We start from the raw sequence: 23,203 nt of genomic DNA on the forward strand, positions 1-23,203 counted from the left end.
GTAATTTGCTGGGGAAGCTTTATCAATGTATATGGGGAAGATAGATCGACAGAAATAATTAGTAACGGGAGATTAGCTACTAAAGGGTAAGAACTCTGAAGACAACAGGAATAGCTGATACAGGGACTAGTCACTACTAGAGGTGAGACAGAGTACCCAAGAAAGGAATAAGCTTGAAAGAGCTTCCCCCACCCTCAAGGCTGACATTTGGCCTTGTTGGAGAGGGTGCAGCTGTGGCCACTGGAGGGCGGAGCAGCTCGCTGAGGTGTTGCAAGCTGGGGCTGGCAAGCTGGAAGCCACTCAGATTCACCAGGAATACACCTGCAGGGATGCCATTAAACCTGCTGGGACTCCAGCTGGGACACCAGCAAAACTCACCTGGAAACCACACACAGGGGTGTTGTTGAATTGTCTGTGGAGCCAGCAGGGAGACCCACCCAACAGGAAGCTGCACAAGGCAGTGCTTGCTGAGGGTGAAAGCCACTGGATATTCCACACTGGGACCAAGCACTGCAGCAGCAAGACCCCGGATGCACCCTGAACCTGGAAGAAAAGGGCCCTTCTGCAGTGTCCCACCAGTGACAAAGCTTAACATCATGCCAACTGGTGAGAGAGAAGTGTTTGCAGGGTCCAGCTCTAGTATCACAAGCAGCACAATAAAGAGTGGATTTGGAAGCAAGAGGCAATGAATTGATAAACAACACATCCTTAGTAAGTGCTATAAGAATATTTGATCGGGCCAGGTGCGGTGGCTCATGCCTGTAATCCCAGCACTTTGGGAGGACAAGGTGGGTGGATCACCTGAGGTCAGGAGTTCAAGATCAGCCTGGCCAGCATGGCGAAACCTGTCTCTACTAAAATTACAAAAATTAGCTGGGTGTGGTGGCGGGCCCCAGTAATCCCAGCTACTTGGGAGGCTGAGGCAGGAGAATCGCTTGAACCCATGAGGCGGAGGTTGCAGTGAGCCAAGATTGCGCCACTGCACTCCAGCCTGGGCGACAGAGTGAGACTGTCTCAAAAAAAAAAAAAAAAGTGTTTGATCCATAGAATAAATAGCTATGCAGCATACAGAAGACTTTAATCCTATCTAGCTCATCTCTGGGAATGGGAGTAACAAGCTCCTATAAGAGCAGACCTAGTGTTGTGCTTAGGGGCCTGGACTCTGGAGTAAGATGACATGGATGTGAATCCTAGCTTTGCCTTCTGCTAGCAGTTAGGCAGCTCATCTAACCCCTCTGTGCTTCAGTTTCTCCATCTGTAAAATGGGGATGATAGTAATACCAACCTGCGTCATACGGTTAGTGTATTAAATAAGTTTATAAACAATTAGAAGAGCACATCTTAGCTTTTATTAGGTAGTTGCTTGGTCAGAACAGCAAATGAAAATATTTCAAATTTTATGCCAAAATCAGAAATGTAATTGGGAGCTTAAAGGATGGATTTTTTAAATCAGCAGGCCTGAGACATCCTTCCTTGTTAATCACCCTACCCCTCAATTCCCATGGCTCTACTCCTGCCTGTGATTGACAGCTGCAATGTTTTCTTACTGATCCACAGCCCCCAATTAGGAGAGGCAGTTAATCTGCTCAAGTTAAGTCACCCAGTTAGACCAATGGTTCTCAACTGGAGATAATCGATGCACCCCCTGACCCCAGGGGACATTTGGATAGGTCTGGAGATATTTTTGATTGTCACGACTGGGGCAGGAGTGCTAGCCAGGGATGCTGCTCAACATCTTGTAATGCACAGTATAATCCTAACAATAAAGAATTATTTGGTCTAAAATGTCGATAAAGCCACTGTTGAGAAACCCTGATCTAGAGGGTACAGGGGTTTGGAGAAAGGGGACAAAAGTTGAGTAGATGAGCCAGGACATGTTTCCCTGATTCCTCCAGCTATGCTGGGTTCTTGGCTGGTTCAGCCTCGGTGACCAACTCCAGACTGTCTGAACTTTGGGAGGACAAGGTGGGTGGATCACCTGAGGTCAGGAGTTCAAGATCAGCCTGGCCAGCAAGGCGAAACCCGTCTCTACTAAAAATACAAATTTTTGGTAGATTAGCTGGGTCTAAATGTACGATTTCTGATGTCCCTGGACTACTAGTGTCACATACATAGAAACTGAATCCCCAGGTCTTCCACATCAAGAAATTAGAGAATAGATTCTTGAAAGAGCTGCTATTAAAACAAAACTATTCAAAATTTTAAGAAATCTTGGCAGAAGGCAGTTTGCCTTTTCCCATCATTAGCAAATATTCTAATGATGTTTGTTTGAAACAACATTCACACATGCTGTCTGTTTGAAACAAGTTTCTCTTCTAAGCCCCAGGCCCCCCATTTCATACCTGGAGCTCAGCAGAATTTTACTAAGGCAATGAGGGTTTTAGGGTGGAAGAAGCAAATGAAAAGCATGAGAAACAACATGATAAAATGAAAAGCTGCTAAATAAACAAGCAGGGCAGAATACTGACTGACAGTTAGTGTAAAATTCTATTTGTCTTAGCCACAGCCTACATCAGAAGCCATTTAGCTAGCAAATATAAAACATGTATGGGCTGTCTGAGGCAACACAATTGAACAAAGAAAAATTAGCTTTTCTCTAACAATGTAAACCATGTATCTCTTATGAGGCTGACAAGAATATAAGTGAAAATGGTCGCTTTGAGACTGCACCACCAATCAAATTGAAATATGAAATTCTGGAAAGAGCTGGAAAGCAATTTTTTTTTCCTGTTAGCTATTTATGATGTTTCTTTTTTGGGGTCCTACACGCTTGAAACCCTGCATACTAACTGCCGCCCTCAACAAAGAACCACTCATCCACTCACTGTTTCCTGACTGGGGAATCAGCAACTTGTTGATAGTTTTCAAGGAAGAGTTTCAGCATATGGAAAAGACAGAATTTTTCATAATTAAAAAGTTCCTGGTTACTTTCAAATACACACATGTAAGTCATTTGAAAATACTTTTCATTTGCTATAATAGAAGCTCTTTCCCTATGTTTTACCAAGTTCATACTTTCTATTTAGTCTCCAACCAACATCCTACCAAATACAGATCAAAGCTATTAAAGGGCCTGCAGATGTAAGATAATCCTATCTAAGATGATCTCATACTCATATAAATGTCAGCATTCTTCCCTTTACCGAACAACTTGCCACCACAGGCCTTGTGCACATTCAAAATGCGTTTAAATCAAAGGTTTTCTATGAACAATTTCTCAGGTAAAGCCAAACACGCTTGTATGTTAATTCCTGCTGTAAAAGTCAAGATACAGCTGATCAGTCATTATACTGTATTTAACCACGGACTGGAAAGTGAATCGACAATTTTTCTTTAATGTTAGCACTTGCTAAGGAAGCAATGGGATTCAGTCTGTGAATGAAAAAGAACTTACATCAGCACAGGAGATGTACTGAATTAGGAGCAGGGAGGCCAGACCTCTGCCTTCCTCTCTGGAAAGTCAGGAAGCATCAGCCACGGACCTCTCTGGGATCTGGTGATACATATTTCTAAATTACTTCAAACAACTCGACAAGTTATGTAACTGTTATGGTCATTACCAATAGTAATTGTGGTCATCAGCAATATTCACTGTATCAAGGAACTTTCAAAAGCACCTCCTTTGTTCCCCTGACAGTATAAACTCTGCAAGATCAAAAAGCAGTTTCCATACCCTCTGAATATTGCTATCAGATACATTTTCTAAAATAATTTGGAGACAGGAGGTGGCCCTCAACTGTTCAGAAATTTATTAAAGGCCTGCTGTGTACCAGACTCTAGAGGGACAGAAACAACAGTCCCTGTTTAGTAGGAGACAGACACATAATCTAATATTTTCCTGCTCAAAAACTTCAAATATTGAGGAAATTCCCACTTACATTTACTTCCTCCCTCTAGCTTTTCAGTGATGCTGTGTGGTTCTGCAGAAATCAGATAATGGGGCTAAAATGTGTACATTCCCTATTGTGTAGCCTTAACTTTTCTGAAACTCATTTTCTTTGTCTTTAATCTCAACACTTTGGGAGACCAAGGTGGGAGGATGGCTTGAAGCCAGGAGTTTGAGACCACCCTGGGCAACAAAGTGAGACCTCATCTTTACAAAAAAAATTTTTTTAATTAGCCGGGTATGGAGTGCATGCCTGTAGTCCCAGCAAGTTACTCCGGAGGCTGAGGCAGGAGGATTGCTTGAGCCCAGGAGTTGGAGGCTGCAGTAATCCAAGATCGTGCCACTGCATTCTAGCCTGGGCGACAGAGCAAGACCTATCACTACAAAAATTAAAAATTTGAAAAATTTGAAAGAAATATAAAAAGCAATGAAATCACATATGTGAAAATACTTCCTAAATTCTAACATAAGGCATTATTAACAAAACAAATCCTTCATTAGGTCTCCACTGTCAGCCTTAGGCTATCCATGAAACAACTAACCAGTTTAAATCAGGGCAAACCTGTTTTTGACACAGATTATGTGAAAGTGTATAGTCACTAAACTTTTTTTAAATATACGACAATACTTAAATATCCTACTATCATTAAGTATTTCTAAATGTCTCCTGATCCAGCTGTATAAACCTACTTCTCAAATCACTATTTATATATAAAGCTTTCATTTTTTTTTTCCAGGAAGACCAATGGGTTATGATGAATTACCAACTCTTTTAGGGTTTGCACAGTCTGGTATTAAGAAAAATGTTTTTCCATGTAAAGTGAAGCTAGCCCCCAGGGAACCACACCCAAGTAATGTTTATGTTACTCGAGCATGCTGAATTTGACTTTGACTCCTGATATCCATAAGGGTGCATCTTCCCCTTCCCTACTGCAGCTGCCCCGGCCTTCAGTAGTTATCCAAAGTCACTCCTCTTACAAAGACTAAGTGTGCTAAATGGATTTCCCTTAAACTACTTGAGGCAAAGAAATGGAGGATGTCAACGGAATCACCCATGATTAATTGTCAACATGTTTCCTGTCCAGCAACTCAAAATGTCCTAAATCAAGCAATACTAATAATGTCCACATTGGTAGTTCTGAAAATTCACTATGGTCTTTGATTTCCACAATGCCTGGATTCTCTACAATAGCATTTTCAAAAGTAACTGAATATTTTATATATTCCACAGGACAGTCATCATGGATCTTCAATTAAATAATCACTTTTTCTAGCAAAGTAAGCAGCCTATCTAAAAAGTTGCTAGTAGATGGATAGTTATCCAAAATTGATTTAATTATTTCATACTTTATCTGCACAAGAAAGCAATTTTGTAAGTGAAAATGGATAACCTAAATAAACTAATAAGTTTTCAAACTACTACAGGGCTCCACGGCTTTAAAAAGTACAGACACAGAAAATACTACTTTTTATGGAAAAGTTTTATTTGATTTTGTAAAACGTAATGTTTTGAGTATACTTACTTTACTCTTTCAAAGCAATGCAAGTACAATGATAAGCATTTGAATAAAAAGTACCCTGTTTTATGAGCTTATTTTTTAACATGGTGAAGGCATACTCTCACTGAAAGTAGAAATATGTGATCCAATTACGAAACATAACATTTACGAATAAACACACACAACTGAATAGTCATGAAAAAATAGAGGATTAGTCAAAATATTCTGTTTAAAAATATTAAATTCAAGTTACATGGAAATTTTATGCATAAAAATCATATTGTATAATCAGAATGAATCTTCAGTGGTCATTTCTGAAAAACAAATACTAACTTTAGTTAAAAAGTTAAACTTTTACTTTTTCAAAGTATTTTCAAAACTTCACTATTCAAATTAAAATAGGATATTTTAACAATTTACTTCAAAGACATATAATTCTGATCCCAAGAGATCTTCTTGTGGTGTTTATAAATAAATCTACTAACAGAAAAGAGTAAGAAAAGCCAATCTAGGAAAGAAAATCGTTGAATTAAGTGAGAGTCAAAGTGCTAATTCAATCTATGGGTTTTTTTCCTCCCCATCATTTCTTTTCATGTTGCCTTTGGAGACAGAGTAATTTGTAGGCAGCTCACCTTGATCTACATTTTCTCTCTCTAATCTCTCTTGGCTGTGATATAGTACAGGGAACCACTAATATCACCCCCTCCATTTTCCCAGACAGGAATACCTAAGGCCAAACCTCATGCCCATCCTCGGGTTGCAACAAGTAACGTTTACTTCAGCAACAAAGTGGACCTCTCTAGAGATTATTTGTTGTACTGTCTTGTTACCTTAATGTGAATTAATCATTAAAAAATAAATTGAAAACCAGAAATTCAAACTGTCCATAGACAAATAATCATATAAAAGTTGGGAAAATGAGAAATGGAGCCTTAACCATTGAAAGTCTCCCCTCCTCCATTCCTAGCTCACACAATTCCAGGAACAGAATCCTCAACATAAACCTAAGCTTCCCCTCTGCTGCATTAAGAAAGTGTCACTTCTTTGCGTCGAACGGGTTGAAAGCTTTGGGAGATGAACGGGAAATTTCAAGTCCACCCCTTTCATCAGTTTCCCTTGTTCTTCCCGTTCTCAGTCCGCACTCCCAAGGCACGGGCAGCTTCGCCGGGAAGCGGCTTGAGGGAGTTGGCCTGCCTCGTGGCCGTGGGGGAGGGCAGGGAAGGCGCGGTGGCGCACAGCGGAGTCCTCTTCAGCTTTATCACCCGCTGGGGTGTAGGCTTCTTGTCGGAGAGTAGCACCTTAGCTGGAGGTAAGTGCGTGCCTCCATTTTCAGTGCTCGCAGCCCCAGGGGAAGCCTGAGGATGCCCAGGTGCCCCCGTGCCCACCAGGGCCGTGGCTCTGGAAGGTGCAGAGCGCTGAGCTGCCTTTCTGCGGCTACCACTTTGAAACCGGTTTGCTGTCACCCCAGCCGACGTCTGGTTGGCACTGGCTGGAGACACCGTGACTGAGGCCGAGTTCTTGACTTTAATTTGGGTACTTGTGGAAGGGCCCAAAAATCTAACTGGCTTAGGACCAGTCTTATAGTTCACACTTTCGTCCACTTCATTGAACGTAATCAGTCGCCTAGAAATACAGAAGCGTGTCATTTTCCACATGTATAGTTTTAGTAACTCATGAAAACATCTCCCAAGTTTACCTTCAGCATTAACAGAAAGGTTTTGGTCAAGAATTAAAGAGTCAAGAGGTTTATGGGCACCTACCTCATCTCTCATCTCCCACCAAGGTCAATAAGCAAGTTTACAAAAGATTGGTCTTAATTTGAATACGAATTATGTAAACTCACACATAATATTAATACTAGCAAATTAAAATTTGGCACTTTACATAAGAATACAATATATCACCCTGTTCCCAAGTATCATGATGTGACCTACGGGATAACCAGAAATATCACAAATTGTTTTTCCCAGAACTGCAGTTTAAAGAGATTTAGTAAAGAAAAAAAAAAGATTTCACAATCAAATAAATATTAGAAATATTGCTTGATATAGTTTGGCTGCATGTCCCCCCCGAAGCTCATGTTGAAATGTGATCCCCAATGTTGGAGGTGGAGCCTGACAGAGGTGTTTGGGTCATGGGGGAGGATCCCTCATGAATGGCTTTGTGCCCTCTCCCGTGGTAATGAGTGAGTTCTCACTCTATTCGTTCACGTGGGAGCTGGCTGTTTAAAAGCCTGGCATCTCTTGCTGTCTCTCACCATGTGACATATCTGCTTCCCTTCACCTTCTGCCATGATTGTAAGCTTCCTGAGGCCTCACCAGAAGCATATGCTGGCCCTAACCTTCTTGTACAGACTGCAGAACCATGAGTCAAAATAAACCTCTTTTCTTTATAAATTACCCAGCCTGATAGTCCTTTATAGCAATGCAAAACTAATAAACTGCTGCATATCTTTTTTTCCTCTTGAAGCTTTAAAATTCATGTTAACATATTAAAGATTATGAAAGGCCTATACTAAAGATATCTGTATTTCCCAATCATTCTATAGTGAAACCTTTGATGGCCAGTAAAATTTGCATTCTTTGGAACCCATTTTGGGGACTGCTAGAACAGTCATGGACAAACCTTCAAAGATTCCAGAACTGAGTTTACCATTCATTATAAAAAGCCTACGGGGGAACATTTTTTTAAATGACCTTAAAACTGTCAAACAATCATCGTCAAAACCTTGCCTGCTCCTTCAGCTTCACTTCCTGAGGACCACCCCAAGCATGAAAGGTGACTGCAATCCTCTCACCCTGCTCTCTTGCAAGTCTGCATAGCATCAGTGTGTCGTTAGAGGTGATTACAACTTATTCAACTCCCATTCTTGGAAATGGGATCATAATAACGTGGTTATTTGAAAATTGCCATCTGTAGCAAAGAATGCAAATATAATATATTCAACCCTAAATCCCTACTGAACATTTTCCCTGGTGACCAGATGGCTCCTTGGGACCTTACAAGTGCTTCTCAGTCATCGTCATCGTTATCCTGTTGATGCATCAAAAATAATGCTTCGTAAACTTGTAGAGGAAAGATAACTAACACAGAGGAGGGTCTCCATAAACCACTCCTGCCTGCCTGCTATGTTTTCTGTCTACATCTTCCACCAGACTCCACACTGAGGTTTCTCAACCTTGGCACTATTACCATTTTGGTCACATAATTCTTTGTTCTGGGGGGCTGCCCTGTGCACTGTAGGATGTTTAGCAGCACCCTTGGCCTCTACCTTCTAAATGCCAGTAGCAACTCTCACCCCACAGTGTGTCAACTAAAAATGTTGCCAAACATTGTCAAATATCCCCTGGAAGGCAAAATCACCCCTAGTTGAGAACCACTGCTCTTGACTCAAAATATATTTGCTAACTGTAGGCTCAAAAGGTAAAATAAATGATAATAAAATTATGGCTTTTAAGAAATAAGATCTGTTTTGACAAGTGATGGTTAACTACTAAAAACTGAATAAGCATCTCTGCATTTCAGTGAAAGACCCAGAGGGCAAATGTAAGAAAGTAGTCTGAAATTCCATACGGGCATTCAATTAAATTGTAGAACATGTGATCAAGAAATCAGAACATCTGAAGGCCATGAATAAAACCCAGACACTGTAAAAACAAAATGTGATTTTAAATGTATTTAAAACACAGTGAAAGACACAGCTGTGGAGTGAATTTAATGCTAATAATTTCATGGAACACAGGAAAATACCATTTAATAAAAGTGCTATTTGTGGCAATAGGAAACAGAAAGGAACTCAGAATAAGCCACAAGAAATTTCAAGTATTAAGTCTAAATAGATTTTTTTTTACTATTGCCAATAAAGCCTGGGATTTCACTTCTGTGGAGCAAAAATATTTACCACAGCATGCCCACTGTGTCCACTAGTAATTTTAGAATCACTCTCTCAATAAGAACATGTTACACATGCAGTTACAAAGAATTATAGCCACTTTTTACATAGTTTTGGTAACTTTATATTTATCAAGATCTATATTTTGATGGTAAGACAGAATATTCAAATCGGTGATTAATAAGCTTAGTAAGGTCAAGAATTATTATTCATTTTCCCTTCACAAAGGCAGTAAAAATGTCAGCGATTAAAAAAACAAAACAAATAAACAACACAGCATAGATAACCTCTTTCGAATTGGAGCCATGTGACGCAGGCTTCCAAGTAAAGGCCGTTCTTCTAGAGTCCAACACTCTATCAGCTCATGAGGCACCCGCCAGTAGCTAACACCTGGAAGGTAAAAAGACATAATTAAGACAGCTACCATCCACTGCAAAATGCTGAGCAACACTGTTTCGCCTAAGACCTGCCAGAGTCTGAGGTTCATGCCTCCCGTCTGGCAAAGGGAGGTGTGCACAACATGAACAGGAAGCACTCACACGAGGAGCCAGGGAGCAACGCAGCTCACGACCTGGGTCAGGAAGAGCTGGCCACCAGCTTTGCCACTGATTAGCTGAGAAGATTCAGCAGGTTATGATGCATACTCAGGGCAGCTGAGAGTGAGGGCTCAGGCTCCAGCAAAGCCTGTGTGGCTCTCAATCTCCATCTCTCACTCACTAGTCATGTCAACTTGGGAAAGTTACTTTTCTGGGCCTGAATTTTCTCAGCTGTGAAATGATGACAATAATAGTATGTACCTTGGAGGACCATTGTGATGATTAAATGAGTTAATAAATGCAAAGTGCTTAGAACAGGGTCTAGCACAGACTAAGCACTCAAAAACTGTCAAGTACCTTTATTCCCAGTAGTCGTAGGGAGCAGTATAAGTATTGTATAGGGGGTGGGTTGTAACACTTGCCTTGTCTACTTCACTGGGTTGCTGTAACATCAAATCAGGGGAACTTTGTGAACTACTCTGAAAATGGCAACCACTGTACAAATATGAGACATCACCACCCGATAACCACCTTTTCCAACAAGAATCTGAGCTAGTGAGTTAGGCAAAATGCCATTCAAATTCATTTTAATTTTTAAATCTGTTATGTTTTTTATTAAAAGCTGAAAAATGTATTTATTCTTGAAGCCTCGAAAACATTATGCTAAGTGAAAAACACCAAACACAATAGGTCACATTTGTATTGTTCCATTTGTAGAGCTATCAAGAGTAGGTAAATCCATTGAGACAGAAAGCAGACTGCTGGTTGCCAGGGGCTGTGGGAGACAGTGGAGTAGGGAGTGACCGCTTAGGGGTTCCTTTTGGGGTGACGAAATGTTTAGAACTGGAGAGAGGTAATGATTGCACAACATTGTGAATGTAGTAAATACCAATTAAATGTATGCTTTAGTTAATTCTGTTATGTGAATTTCCATCTCAATTTTTTTTTAGAAAAGAAGCATAAATATATACACATGAAAAAAGCTCAAGGAATTATGTTGAATAAAAATTGCTTGGAGTAATCTAAGTCCCAATAATGGATTTGGTGTTGTCTTCTTATTAAACTTCTGGTAACAATAACAATTTAGCAAGCTGGGCACATAAATCATTATAATGATAGACATATCTGATACTCAAATAACTCTATGATCCTCATTTTAAAACAATTAACTTTCTGGAACTGCTTGATCACACTCTAAAACCTACACATACTATAAAAACATTCCCAAATCTGGTCCATTAAATTTGCTTTTTCTAAAAGTCAGATTTATTAAGATATAATTTACGTAAAATAAAATTCACCCTTTTCAGGTACACATTTCAATGAGTTTTGACAAATGGATATAGTTATGTATCCACAGTCATAATCAAGATGTAGACCACTTCTATCACCCCAAAAAGTTTCCTCATACCCCTTAGCAATCAATGTCCCCTCCACATCCTTAGTTTTGCCTTTTCTGAAATGTCATATAAATGGGATCATACAAAATGCAACCTTTTGTGTCTGGCTTCTTTAGCATGATGCTTTAAGATTCATCCATGTTGCTGTATGTAGCAATGATCATTTCTTTTATCGGTGAGTAGTATTCCACTGTATGGATACACCACAATTTGTTTAAAAACTTTCTTTTTTTTCCTGCCTATAAAGTAATTCACATCCCTTGTACAAAACCTGGAAAATATAGAAAAGTATATATAAGGGAATCAAAGTCACTCCTAATCAGAAGACCAGGAATCACTGGCTCAGGACAGACTAATATGTTTCATTCCAGTCTTTTTTCTAGTCATATGATATATTTTACATTTATTTCCTGCTTTTTATCATTTCTTATCATGGGCATTCATCTATGCAAAAAGTTATTTAAAATAACTTCAATCGCTTTATTATATTCCATTCTGTGGATGTGCCAAAATATATTTAACCCTCAATCATTAGACATTTAAAGTGTTTTTATTTTGTCCCTATTATGAAAAATGCCAGAGAACATTTCTGTTCCTAAGCCTTGGTCTATGTTTATGTCCTTAAGATAGATAAGATAGATTCCAAGAAGTAAAATTACTGGGTCAAAGAATATGAACAATTTTGATGCACTGATGTGACCTAACAAGTTATTTTCCAAAAGTTACATCAATTTTTACTACCAGGAATGAATAAGAGATCTTTACTCATCTGGCATATAAAAAATTGTTTTTATTAAATGTATATTTCATTGATAAGGAATGAAGCTGAACCGCCTGCCACATGTTTATTTCTTTTTCTGGGAATTTTATGGTCATGAACCTTGTAATTTTTTTTTTTGTAGTAGTGGTTGCCTTTCTAATCAATTTTAATAAACTTTCTCTCTATTAAGGATATACTTTGTCCAGTTAATGCAACATTATTTATCCTAGTTTTTTATTAGTCTTTAAATTTTATTTATAATTTTTAATGTTTCTTTTTTTGTTTTGTCTTGTGGTTAACATTTATGCCTAGTGTTCCGTTATTGGAACACTAAGCATGTGGGAGTTATTTATATCCTACTGCTCAATGTCATCGCCAAGATCTGATTGCAAAAATTCAGCTCACTGCAACTTCTGCCTCCTGGGTTCAAGCGATTCTCCTACCTCAGCCTCCTGAGTAGCTGGGACTACAGGCGTGTGCCACCACACCCAGCTAATTTTTGTATTTTTAGTAAAGACAGGGTTTCACCATGCTGGCCAGGATGGTCTCAATCTCATGACCTCATGATCCACCTGCCTCGGCCTCCCAAAGTGCTGGGATTACAAGTGTGAGTCACCGTGCCCAGCCCTCCTTCAGCTTTCTAAGGCAGTGGGCTCCTGGACATCTTGCCAGTCCAGAGGCACAAAGAGAGACACAGAGAACACCATGGAGTTTGTTCTCCAACTTGAGCATAAGTGTCTCAAAGTAAATTAAATATAAAATAGAAAGCTGAAAGATGTCATCCTGCCTCTCGAGGGGTATGACTGGAAAGGAAAAAGGAAGGAAAGTGAGGGGGGCAAAGTTGAGGAAAGGAAGAAGGACTGGAGCTGGCACGACACCTGAAGGAAGAACAGCTGATACAGTGTTTTGTTTTGTTTTGTTTTGAGACGGAGTTTCGTTCTTGTTGCCCAGGCTGGAGTGCAATGGTACAATCTCAGCTTATAGCAACCTCTGCCTCCCGGGTTCAAGCCATTTTCCCACCTCAGCCTCTCAAGTAGTTGGGATCACAGGCATGCGCCACCATGCCCGGCTAATTTTTTGTATTTAGTAGAGATGGGGTTTCGCCATGTTGGTCATGCTGGTCTCAAACTCCTGACCTCAGGTGATCCACCTGCCTCGGCCACTCAAAGTGCTGGGATTACAGGCATGAGCCACTGCACCCAGCCAATGCAGTTTTTAAAAGCCTCTTCCTCTCCTTTTATGTCTTGCTCTGTCACCCAGGCTGGAGTGCAGTGGTGTGATTACAGCTCACTCCACCCTCAAACTCCTGGGCTCAGGCAATCCTCCTGCCTCAGCCTCCCAAGTAACTGAGACAATAGGTGCATGACACCAGGCCCAGATCTTTTATCCATTGTGTGACTGGCAGTCAGCCTTTACTAGCTTTTAGGATTATTTGAGGATGGAATAAGTCTTATTTATCTTTGGATCCAATTTTAGGACTTGTTATCATACTTTGCACCTAACAGACACTCAATACATGGTTGTTAATTAAGAAAAAAATGCTTAGGCATAGAACAGAACACGTAACCTTCTGTGATCCTTATGAAAGTGTCAAAGCCCTTCTGAGACTCAGTTTCCTCATCTATAAAATAGGAATGGTAAGTAGCGTACAGGATTGTGTTAGGACTAAGAGATACTGAATGTAAACTACTTATCGGGGATATAAAACAGCATTATTATTACCAACTCTCACTCTGTAGTTTGAGAAAAATGACCAGTTTTCAAAGTGTACATTTAAAGATTATTGTAATTATTTTATAAGGGGTCTTTAGACATCTTCTCCAACATTATTTTCTCTCCCTTTCCTTGATTACATATTTTATGCTTAATTTGAAGTATTTTTCCAGTGCACAGTAGGTACTAAATGAACCCTTATTTAATTAAATTAAATAAGCCTAGCTAACAGAAGCATACTTAAAGTTACTGAATTATAAACTATTAATAATATCTAGCAACTCATGGGATTTAAAGATTTGTAAGTAAACTGCCTCAGTGTTATCATGAGATGACAAATACATTGTAAGACTCAAAAGAATACTTTCTAAAAAAAGAAATGCAGTATTTGAGCTTACTTTGTCTTTTTTTTTTTAAGTCCACCTGCTTCCATGAAATAAAAGAATTGCACTGTACCTTTTCCTTCCCAAGCATCAAAGGCATCCATCATTTTCTTCAACTCTGCTACTGAATAATAGCTCCAAATGTACTGAACATTATTTCCCGCCTCTCTAGAAATATTGCAAAGAGTAATGAAAATATACTACCTAGGTATGGATGTGTATATATACATACAGCTAATATACATTTAATAAGAGCTTGTTAATTAAGGGAAAAAATATGTAAGCACTGAGTAGTTGTTCTGTGATCCTTAAGTATACATATGCTTACATAGATACATATGTACACATTATATAATACACTAACCTATATTTTGATCTCTTTTTATCATAGTATTTTATTAATTCCACAATATGCACCATGTAGACAAATCAACACATCTTTAATATCAAGTTTTTTTAAAAAATCAGCGAACTCCAATGAACTCAGAAAATATTCACGTTTCACCAGCATTATACCAGGCACTTACATATCTTACATAGAAGCATCCCTATCTGTAAAGAATTCAGAAACTGATGACATATTTAATAATATCAAAAGGCAAGCTTATATGATCCTGCATTAGTCACTAATATTCGACCCAATCCCATCTGCCAGAGAATTTTTTTAAAAATTGCTAAGTGAATTAACCCGTGTAAATAAGATTATAGGAAAAATATTAAGTAATAACTCTTAAGAATTTAACATGTTCAAGTCATAAAATTCTAAAGCTGGAAGGGACCAGCAAGTGCTTCGTCATTTCTCAGAAGAAGACACCAAGGCAGGCCAGCCCTGAGTCACTCAGTAGGCCTGCTGACTTCTTCTGCCAATGCTTCTATGGTCTAGGAAGACACCAGGCATGCGGCTTTTCTTTTTTCTTTCTCTTCTTTTCTTTTTAAGCCTCTCAGGAGAGGGGATTCTGATGCAGACTCCCAGTTGAGAACCACTGCACTAGATCATGCAGATGGCCTGCAGCTTATCCATACTGTATGGGAAATGATCTTAATTATAATTTCCTCATGAAGCAGGCCTATCTCAACTGCTATGATGGCTCACTCTGTCTCCTGAGAGGTGTTAATGGTCTTTTCTAGTCAAGCACATTTCATTCAGAAACACCTCTTAGAAGAGACCAAGACTTTATTTTGTTCTTTTTCACATTTAAATTTGGACATACCTTTTAAAAATGCTTTTGCTGTGAATTCTTCCTCCCAGCTGCTTTTCAATAGCGTCTGTTCCATCAGTTTTTGTGGCATATACACCAATAATTCTACTCTCACAGCTTGCACCAGATGTGTTAAGATAGTGGAGAACCCAAACTGTTGGTTTATTGCAGACTAAGCCATATGAATCACAGAAGTCTGTTAAAGCCTAAAGCAAAAAGTATATATAAAATTTGAATTTAATTCTAGAGTAAAATAAAAATGAATATGCTCCATTACTTTCATGTAAAAGCTGAAATTCTAGTTGATCACAAGGGAAATAAAAAGATTATATATTTTAGCTTAGTCTTTACATCTTTAAAAATCAAACACACATTTTTTTGAATTAAATCGGGGCGGGAAGGACAATCACAAAAAATACCCCCCAAAAACCCAACACCTTTTCATCTACAGAATCCTTTTCCACATGGAAATTCCATTTTATTTCTTACTCCTTTAGTCTGCCAACATCATTTTTAATTTTATAATCTTTATAAGATCATTCCTCCACTGCCAACATCACTTTTAATTTTGAAATCCAATCCCACAGAAATACAAACTACCATCAGAGAATACTACAAACACCTTTATGCAAATAAACTAGAAAATCTAGAAGAAATGGATAAATTCCTCGACACATACACTCTCCCAAGACTAAACCAGGAAGAAGTTGAATCTCTGAATAGACCAATAACAGGAGCTGAAATTGTGGCAATTATCAATAGCTTACCAACCAAAAAGAGTCCAGGACCAGGTGGATTCACAGCCGAATTCTACCAGAGGTACAAGGAGGAACTGGTACCATTCCTTCTGAAACTATTCCAATCAACAGAAAAAGAGGGAATCCTCCCCAACTCATTTTAAGAGGCCAGCATCATCCTGATACCAAAGCCGGGCAGAGACACAACCAAAAAAGAGAATTTTAGACCAATATCCTTGATGAACATTGATGCAAAAATCCTCAATAAAATACTGGCAAACCGAATCCTGCAGCACATCAAAAAGCTTATCCACCATGATCAAGTGGGCTTCATCCCTGGGATGCAAGGCTGGTTCAATATACGCAAATCAATAAATGTAATCCAGCATATAAACAGAACCAAAGACAAAAACCACATGATTATCTCCATAGATGCAGAAAAGGCCTTTGACAAAATTCAACAACTCTTCATGCTAAAAACTCTCAATAAATTAGGTATTGATGGGATGTATCTCAAAATAATAAGAGCCATCTATGACAAACCCACAGCCAATATCATACTGAATGGGCAAAAACTGGAAGCATTCCCTTTGAAAACTGGCACAAGACAGGGATGCCCTCTCTCATCACTCCTATTCAACATAGTGTTGGAAGTTCTGGCCAGGGCAATTAGGCAGGAGAAGAAAATAAAGGGTATTCAATTAGGAAAAGAGGAAGTCAAATTGTCCCTGTTTGCAGACGACATGACTGTATATCTAGAAAACCCCATTATCTCAGCCCAAAATCTCCTTAAGCTGATAAGCAACTTCAGCAAAGTCTCAGGATACAAAATCAATGTACAAAAATCACAAGCATTCTTATACACCAACAACAGACAAACAGAGAGCCAAATCATGAGTGAACTCCCATTCACAATTGCTTCAAACAGAATAAAATACCTAGGAATCCAACTTACAAGGGATGTGAAGGACCTCTTCAAGGAGAACTACAAACCACTGCTCAAGGAAATAAAAGAGGATACAAACAAATGGAAGAACATTCCATACTCATGGGTAGGAAGAATCAATATCGTGAAAATGGCCATACTGCCCAAGGTAATTTACAGATTCAATGCCATCCCCATCAAGCTACCAGTGACTTTCTTCACAGAATTGGAAAAAACTACTTTAAAGTTCATATGGAACCAAAAAAGAGCCCGCATCGCCAAGTCAATCCTGAGCCAAAAGAACAAAGCTGGAGGCATCACGCTACCTGACTTCAAACTACACTACAAGGCTACAGTAACCAAAACAGCATGGTACTGGTACCAAAACAGAGATATAGATCAATGGAACAGAACAGAGCCCTCAGAAATAACGCGACATATCTACAATTATCTGATCTTTGACAAACCTGAGAAAAACAAGCAATGGAGAAAGCATTCCCTATTTAATAAATGGTGCTGGGAAAACTGGCTAGCCATATGTAGAAAGCTGAAACTGGATCCCTTCCTTACACCTTATACAAAAATCAATTCAAGATGGATTAAAGACTTAAACGTTAGACCTAAAACCATAAAAACCCTGGAAGAAAACCTAGGCATTACCATTCAGGACATAGGCATGGGCAAGGACTTCATGTCTAAAACACCAAAAGCAATGGCAACAAAAGCCAAAATTGACAAATGGGATCTAATTAAACTAAAGAGCTTCTGCACAGCAAAAGAAACTACCATCAGAGTGAACAGGCAACCTACAAAATGGGAGAAAATTTTCGCAACCTACTCATCTGACAAAGGGCTAATATTCAGAATCTACAATGAACTCAAACAAATTTACAAGAAAAAAACAAACAACCCCATCAAAAAGTGGGCGAAGGACATGAACAGACACTTCTCAAAAGAAGACATTTATGCAGCCAAAAAACACATGAAAAAATGCTCACCATCACTGGCCATCAGAGAAATGCAAATCAAAACCACAATGAGATATCATCTCACACCAGTTAGAATGGCAATCATTAAAAAGTCAGGAAACAACAGGTGCTGGAGAGGATGTGGAGAAATAGGAACACTTTTACACTGTTGGTGGGACTGTAAACTAGTTCAACCATTGTGGAAGTCAGTGTGGCGATTCCTCAGGGATCTAGAACTAGAAATACCATTTGACCCAGCCATCCCATTACTGGGTATATACCCAAAGGACTATAAATCATGCTGCTATAAAGACACATGCACACGTATGTTTATTGTGGCATTATTCACAATAGCAAAGACTTGGAACCAACCCAAATGTCCAACAATGATAGACTGGATTAAGAAAATGTGGCACATATACACCATGGAATACTATGCAGCCATAAAAAATGATGAGTTCATGTCCTTTGCAGGGACATGGATGAAATTGGAAATCATCATTCTCAGTAAACTATTGCAAGAACAAAAAACCAAACACTGCATATTCTTACCCATAGGTGGGAACTGAACAATGAGAACACATGGACACAGGAAGGGGAACATCACACTCTGGGGACTGTTGTGGGGTGGGGGGAGGGAGGAGGGATAGCATTGGGAGATATACCTAATGCTAGATGACGAGTTAGTGGGTGCAGTGCACTAGCATGGCACATGTATACATATGTAACTAACCTGCACATTGTGCACGTGTACCCTAAAACTTAAAGTATAATAATAATAAATTTAAAAAAAAGGAAAAAAAAGAAATCTTCATATAATAACTAAAATGTAGACCTTTTTCTTTTCCCTTTAGAGTAATTTCCCCAAAATTTCCCATTTTACACAATCTTCCATTCACCTTCTACTGACTAACCCCATGGTTGGTCCTTATTTTTAGCTCCAAATTCTAATCATGGACTAACCAGATTGATTTTACTTTTACACAGAAAGATATGAATATGTAACCTCAATATCTAAACTCCATATATGCTGCCTGAACTCATTTGGCACTTATCAACCTATTCATTCATTCATTTGAATATTAAGTTCCTACTCTGAGCTGAGCTCTAAGGTCCTGAAGATATAACAATGAACAATGGTAAGACAGGGTCCCAGTCCTCCTAGAGTTTATAGCTAATGCAGAAGACAGACACTGAATAAGCCACCAGCACCCTGTGTAAGAAGGGCCATCAGGACCGGGTGCAGGGGCTCACACCTATAACCCCAGCACTTTGGGAGGCTGAGGCGGGCAGATCACCTGAGGTTGGGAGTTCGAGACCAGCCTGACCAACATGGAGAAACCCTGTCTCTACTAAAAATACAAAATTAGCCAGGCATGGTGGCACATGCCTGTAATCCCAGCTACTCGGGAGGCTGAGGCAGGAGAATCGCTTGAACCCGGGAGGTAGAGGTTGCGGTAAGCTGAGATTATGCAATTGCACTCCAGCCTGGGCAACAAGAGCGAGACTCCATCTCAAAAGAAAAAAAAAAAAAAAAAAAGAAGTGCCACCAGTGAGACCACAAGATGCTCCAGGGCAGAGAGCAGAAGGGTTTCACCCAGTGAAGCTGCCAGGGCCTTCCCTGGGAGGAACAGCTTTACTGCTGTAAGTACTCTGGACTGGTACTATATTGTGTTCACTGTTATATCCCAAGTGTCTGGAATAGTGCCTGACACAAACGAGATGCTTAGTATTTACTGACTCAGTGAATGAAAATGGGGCCCTACCACGTCTTGCACTTTCATTTAATATTGCTATCTAACTCCTATATTGGTTTGGAATTTTACTTACACATACATCTACAAGAATTCCCAACTATACTATAAACTTCAAGGGCAAAGAACTACATGTTGTATTTCTTGGTGTCCCATGCAGCCCCTTGTACAGTGCCATACATGTCACAGGCACTTGAAACAAACATGTGTTGGCTGACAGCATGAATGTGGGCATGCTGTGTCCTTTTTGAATAAAAACCAGGAATAAAAGACTACAGAGCTGAGACTTCTGAAGATGAGCATTAACCCTCCCAACCTTCTAGTCAGGCCTCATTCTGCAGATGTGGCAACAGCAGGGAAAGACTATCGTTCGAAAATATAGTTTATGAATAACTTCAGTAGCAGAACCCATATAACTATTTAAATTCCTAAAGGGGATCTGGAACCAAATCAACTTTCTCTTCATGCCACACTCCTAATAACCAACCATCCATCAGCTTGCTTCCTAAATGCTGACTTCCAAATCAAAGAATTCAAACAAGTTCAGATCAGTTTTCACTATTAACAATTTTCTAAGAAAAATATTTTTCTTAGATGCTCAAAAGTGCTAATTAATAACACATATAATACTTTCAATAAGACAAAAACAGATAATTAGGATTTTCAAATCATGTAAAGATCTTTAAAATGCAATTTAAAATAGAAGCATCTTAAAAAGATATTTACTGATCTCAAAGTGAATTAGCCAAACTAATGTTTTAAATTAGTAACAAACTACTACACTTACTAAATCAAGTAAGATGCTTTATTATTCATCCGGATCATTCTTTTCAAAAATCATTTTAGTAAATAAAATAATACCACTATGCCCTCACATAGTATAGTATTTCTCTTAATTTAAAAAGAATTGGCCGGGCGCAGTGGCTCACGCCTGTAATCCCGGCACTTTGGGAGGCCCAGATGGGCGGATCACGAGGTCAGCAGATCGAGACCATCCTGGCTAACACGGTGAAACCCCCGTCTCTACTAAAAATACAAAAAATTAGCCAGACATAGTGGCAGGCGCCTGTAGTCCCAGCTACTGGGGAGGCTGAGGCAGGAGAATGGTGTGAACCCAGGAGGCGGAGCTTGCAGTGAGCCAAAATCCCGCCACTGCACTCCAGCCTGGGGGACAGAGCGAGACTCTGCCTCAAAAAAAAAAAAAAAAAAAAAAAAAAAGAATTTCAGGAGTTCTGTAAAAAAGCCGTCAAAAAGTGTTAAATCTTCAATGAGCAATATAAACTCAATCAACCTTTGAGTGGCAATATACTTTCCAAGAATTTTGGCCTTAAAAAATGAGAAGTAGTAGTAAAGAAACATGTCTTCAAAATGTATAAAAACTATCTTGTTTGGTTAATGTGAAAACACAGGCTATGCAAAATAGTACATATTGCTTTGTGCATCATAAATATATATATTCAAAAACTTAAAAAAATGCCAAGACCTTTTTAAGTTCTATATTTGACCTTAAAGAATATGTCTCCATTTCATTGGCCAAATGGTCAGACAGGCTGTATGGATAAGGGATGCCAAAGTAATCAGCCTCTTCCTGTAGGGCGATGCGGGTTTGCTCATCTGTGGGAATCTGAACTTCTCCATGAAGGTAATCCAAAAGGTATTTAAATAGACGTCCATCACGGTCAATAACACAAGCCCCTAGAAAACATTCAGTTCAAAAATGATTGTAGAGATTCTGTCGATCAATAAGATTTCAATAAATCAAACTAGGTCTGAGGACCTCTACAATTATAAATGTTTCTTTCTCACATGAAAGTTAACATCTAGTGTTCAAATAGGTTTATGTAATCTAAGCTAGACTTTTGGTTATTCAAACACCAAATATGATATACCAGCAACCCTCTGCTTACAAATAGGTGATATTGTAAAATAGAATCTGAATGAGTTGTGTGGGACAATCACCTCTAGTTCTATAATACTGCACATAAGTTTGAATGCAAATATATATCACCAGGGTTGCCATGTTTGGTTGTACTGGTGTACTATATATACCATGCTAGGCCAAGCGGGCAAGAGAGGCTAAAACCAAACCCACACTCTGCTCACCAAGCCATGCACCCTGGCATGGAACTGCATCTTCCTGGATAAAAGGGCACCCTTTTCTGATTTGTACACAAAGAAACTGAATGAGTCAGTGGTGGACCTTTGCGTTCTCACTACCATATGGGAAAATATATTCTGAGATCCATTTAGAACTTTGGATGCAATGACTATATTCCCACAATGGCCACTGCAAAAGCTAAGGGCACCCCACACTGCTGGTAGAAACAGAAGTTTACCCCTAACCTTATCTCAGCTGGACTAGAACAGGTATATGGAGGTGCTCACTAAAGAGAGCATGTGGGGTGCTCATCACTATGTCCAGTGTTTGCATATCAGCAACACTACAAATCTGGGGTTCCTCGCTCCAGGCATGCCAGATGATTCGAATTACTGGGTTAGTCCTTTTGTACTACGAGAACCCAAACTTTAAAAAAGAAGAAACGCTATGCTGGTACTACTTTATAATAAAATATTTTTCTTAGACAATTTAGCAGAATTAAAAAAAAAAAAAACAGAAAAACCTCTACATGAGGCTAGTCAGTAATTCCTCACAAAAGAAGGGATTAAGAAGGTAAAATTTAGGGGCAGAGAAGAAAACTCAATCCCTGCTTACCATCTTTGCCCCAACAACCTTTCTGCCCAGGTAGAAACCAAGCCCTGGGCACCAGCCACTGGTGATTTTTTTTCCCATTCTTTCAACTGCCATTTAACCAGCAAAGCAACCTCCTAACACCAGAGTTATTAACAGTAAAAAAGTCCCTCACGTTCAAGACTCCTCAATCATTCTCCTCTAACACAGAACCAAGAGTGGGTCTGGGGCTCATACGCAGGGCAAAAAACTTCATTTGTATTGATGAACTTTCTTTACAACCAGTAGCAGGTTCAGTGAGTCCCAGAGCACTGGAAGCAGAGAGCAGCCCCAGAACCCTACCTGTGTGATTTACAGTTCTGAAACCCAGTTTTCAGTCCGCTGCCCCTTTGCCTCTGACGGTATCACTGCACAGACTTTTTCTCAGACATGCACATCGGACACACAGCAAGACTACACAGCTAGGCTAGGTGGCGAGCCCAACACTAATTCTACAATGACGATGGCTGCTCTGTTAGCAATAAGGAGGGCAGCTGCTTTCTCCAGACAAAACATTTTCCAATTTGAAGAACACAGAGAGAAGCAAATATATTTAATCAGCATCAATATCATCACCCAAAGCTGCATGAAAGTAACAAGTTTCAAAATACAGTTAATCCCCATAATTAGGTTATGACCAGCCTTTATGAACTCTTACTTCTTTGTCAACTTTTAACATTATCACAGATTTTCAGAAGTAGTATTTAATTTCTCCATGTACTTAATGAATCTCCATAGAGTCCTAATGATCTCAGTAATTAGTATATTCATCTAGTACATTTCGCTGTAATTAGGAAAATCAAAGGGAACTTAAACTGGACTC

At 39.2% G+C, this 23,203-nt stretch overlaps 1 protein-coding gene across 4 annotated transcripts in view; it reads right to left on the bottom strand.

Annotated features, from left to right (window-relative positions):
• Window positions 1-5,349: 5,349 nt before the first annotated feature.
• The window catches only part of KCTD18 (potassium channel tetramerization domain containing 18), a 30,894-nt gene continuing 13,040 nt past the window's right edge, over window positions 5,350-23,203 (bottom strand). For 3 of the 4 annotated variants that reach the window (XM_055379356.2, XM_031008700.3, XM_031008699.3), the window contains exons 3-7: window positions 21,136-21,347; window positions 15,281-15,474; window positions 14,143-14,237; window positions 9,565-9,667; window positions 5,350-7,008 (exon numbers count right to left, since the gene is read on the bottom strand). In XM_055379356.2, the coding sequence (XP_055235331.1) occupies window positions 6,492-7,008; window positions 9,565-9,667; window positions 14,143-14,237; window positions 15,281-15,474; window positions 21,136-21,347 (1,121 nt within the window). In that variant the 3' untranslated portion in view covers window positions 5,350-6,491. Of the gene's footprint in view, window positions 7,009-9,564; window positions 9,668-14,142; window positions 14,238-15,280; window positions 15,475-21,135; window positions 21,348-23,203 lie in introns of those variants that run through there. The other variant, XM_055379359.2, reaches the window with a different exon arrangement.

The sequence above is a fragment of the Gorilla gorilla genome, chromosome 11, assembly GCF_029281585.2.
Source record: "Gorilla gorilla gorilla isolate KB3781 chromosome 11, NHGRI_mGorGor1-v2.1_pri, whole genome shotgun sequence".
Lineage (NCBI taxonomy): Eukaryota > Metazoa > Chordata > Mammalia > Primates > Hominidae > Gorilla > Gorilla gorilla.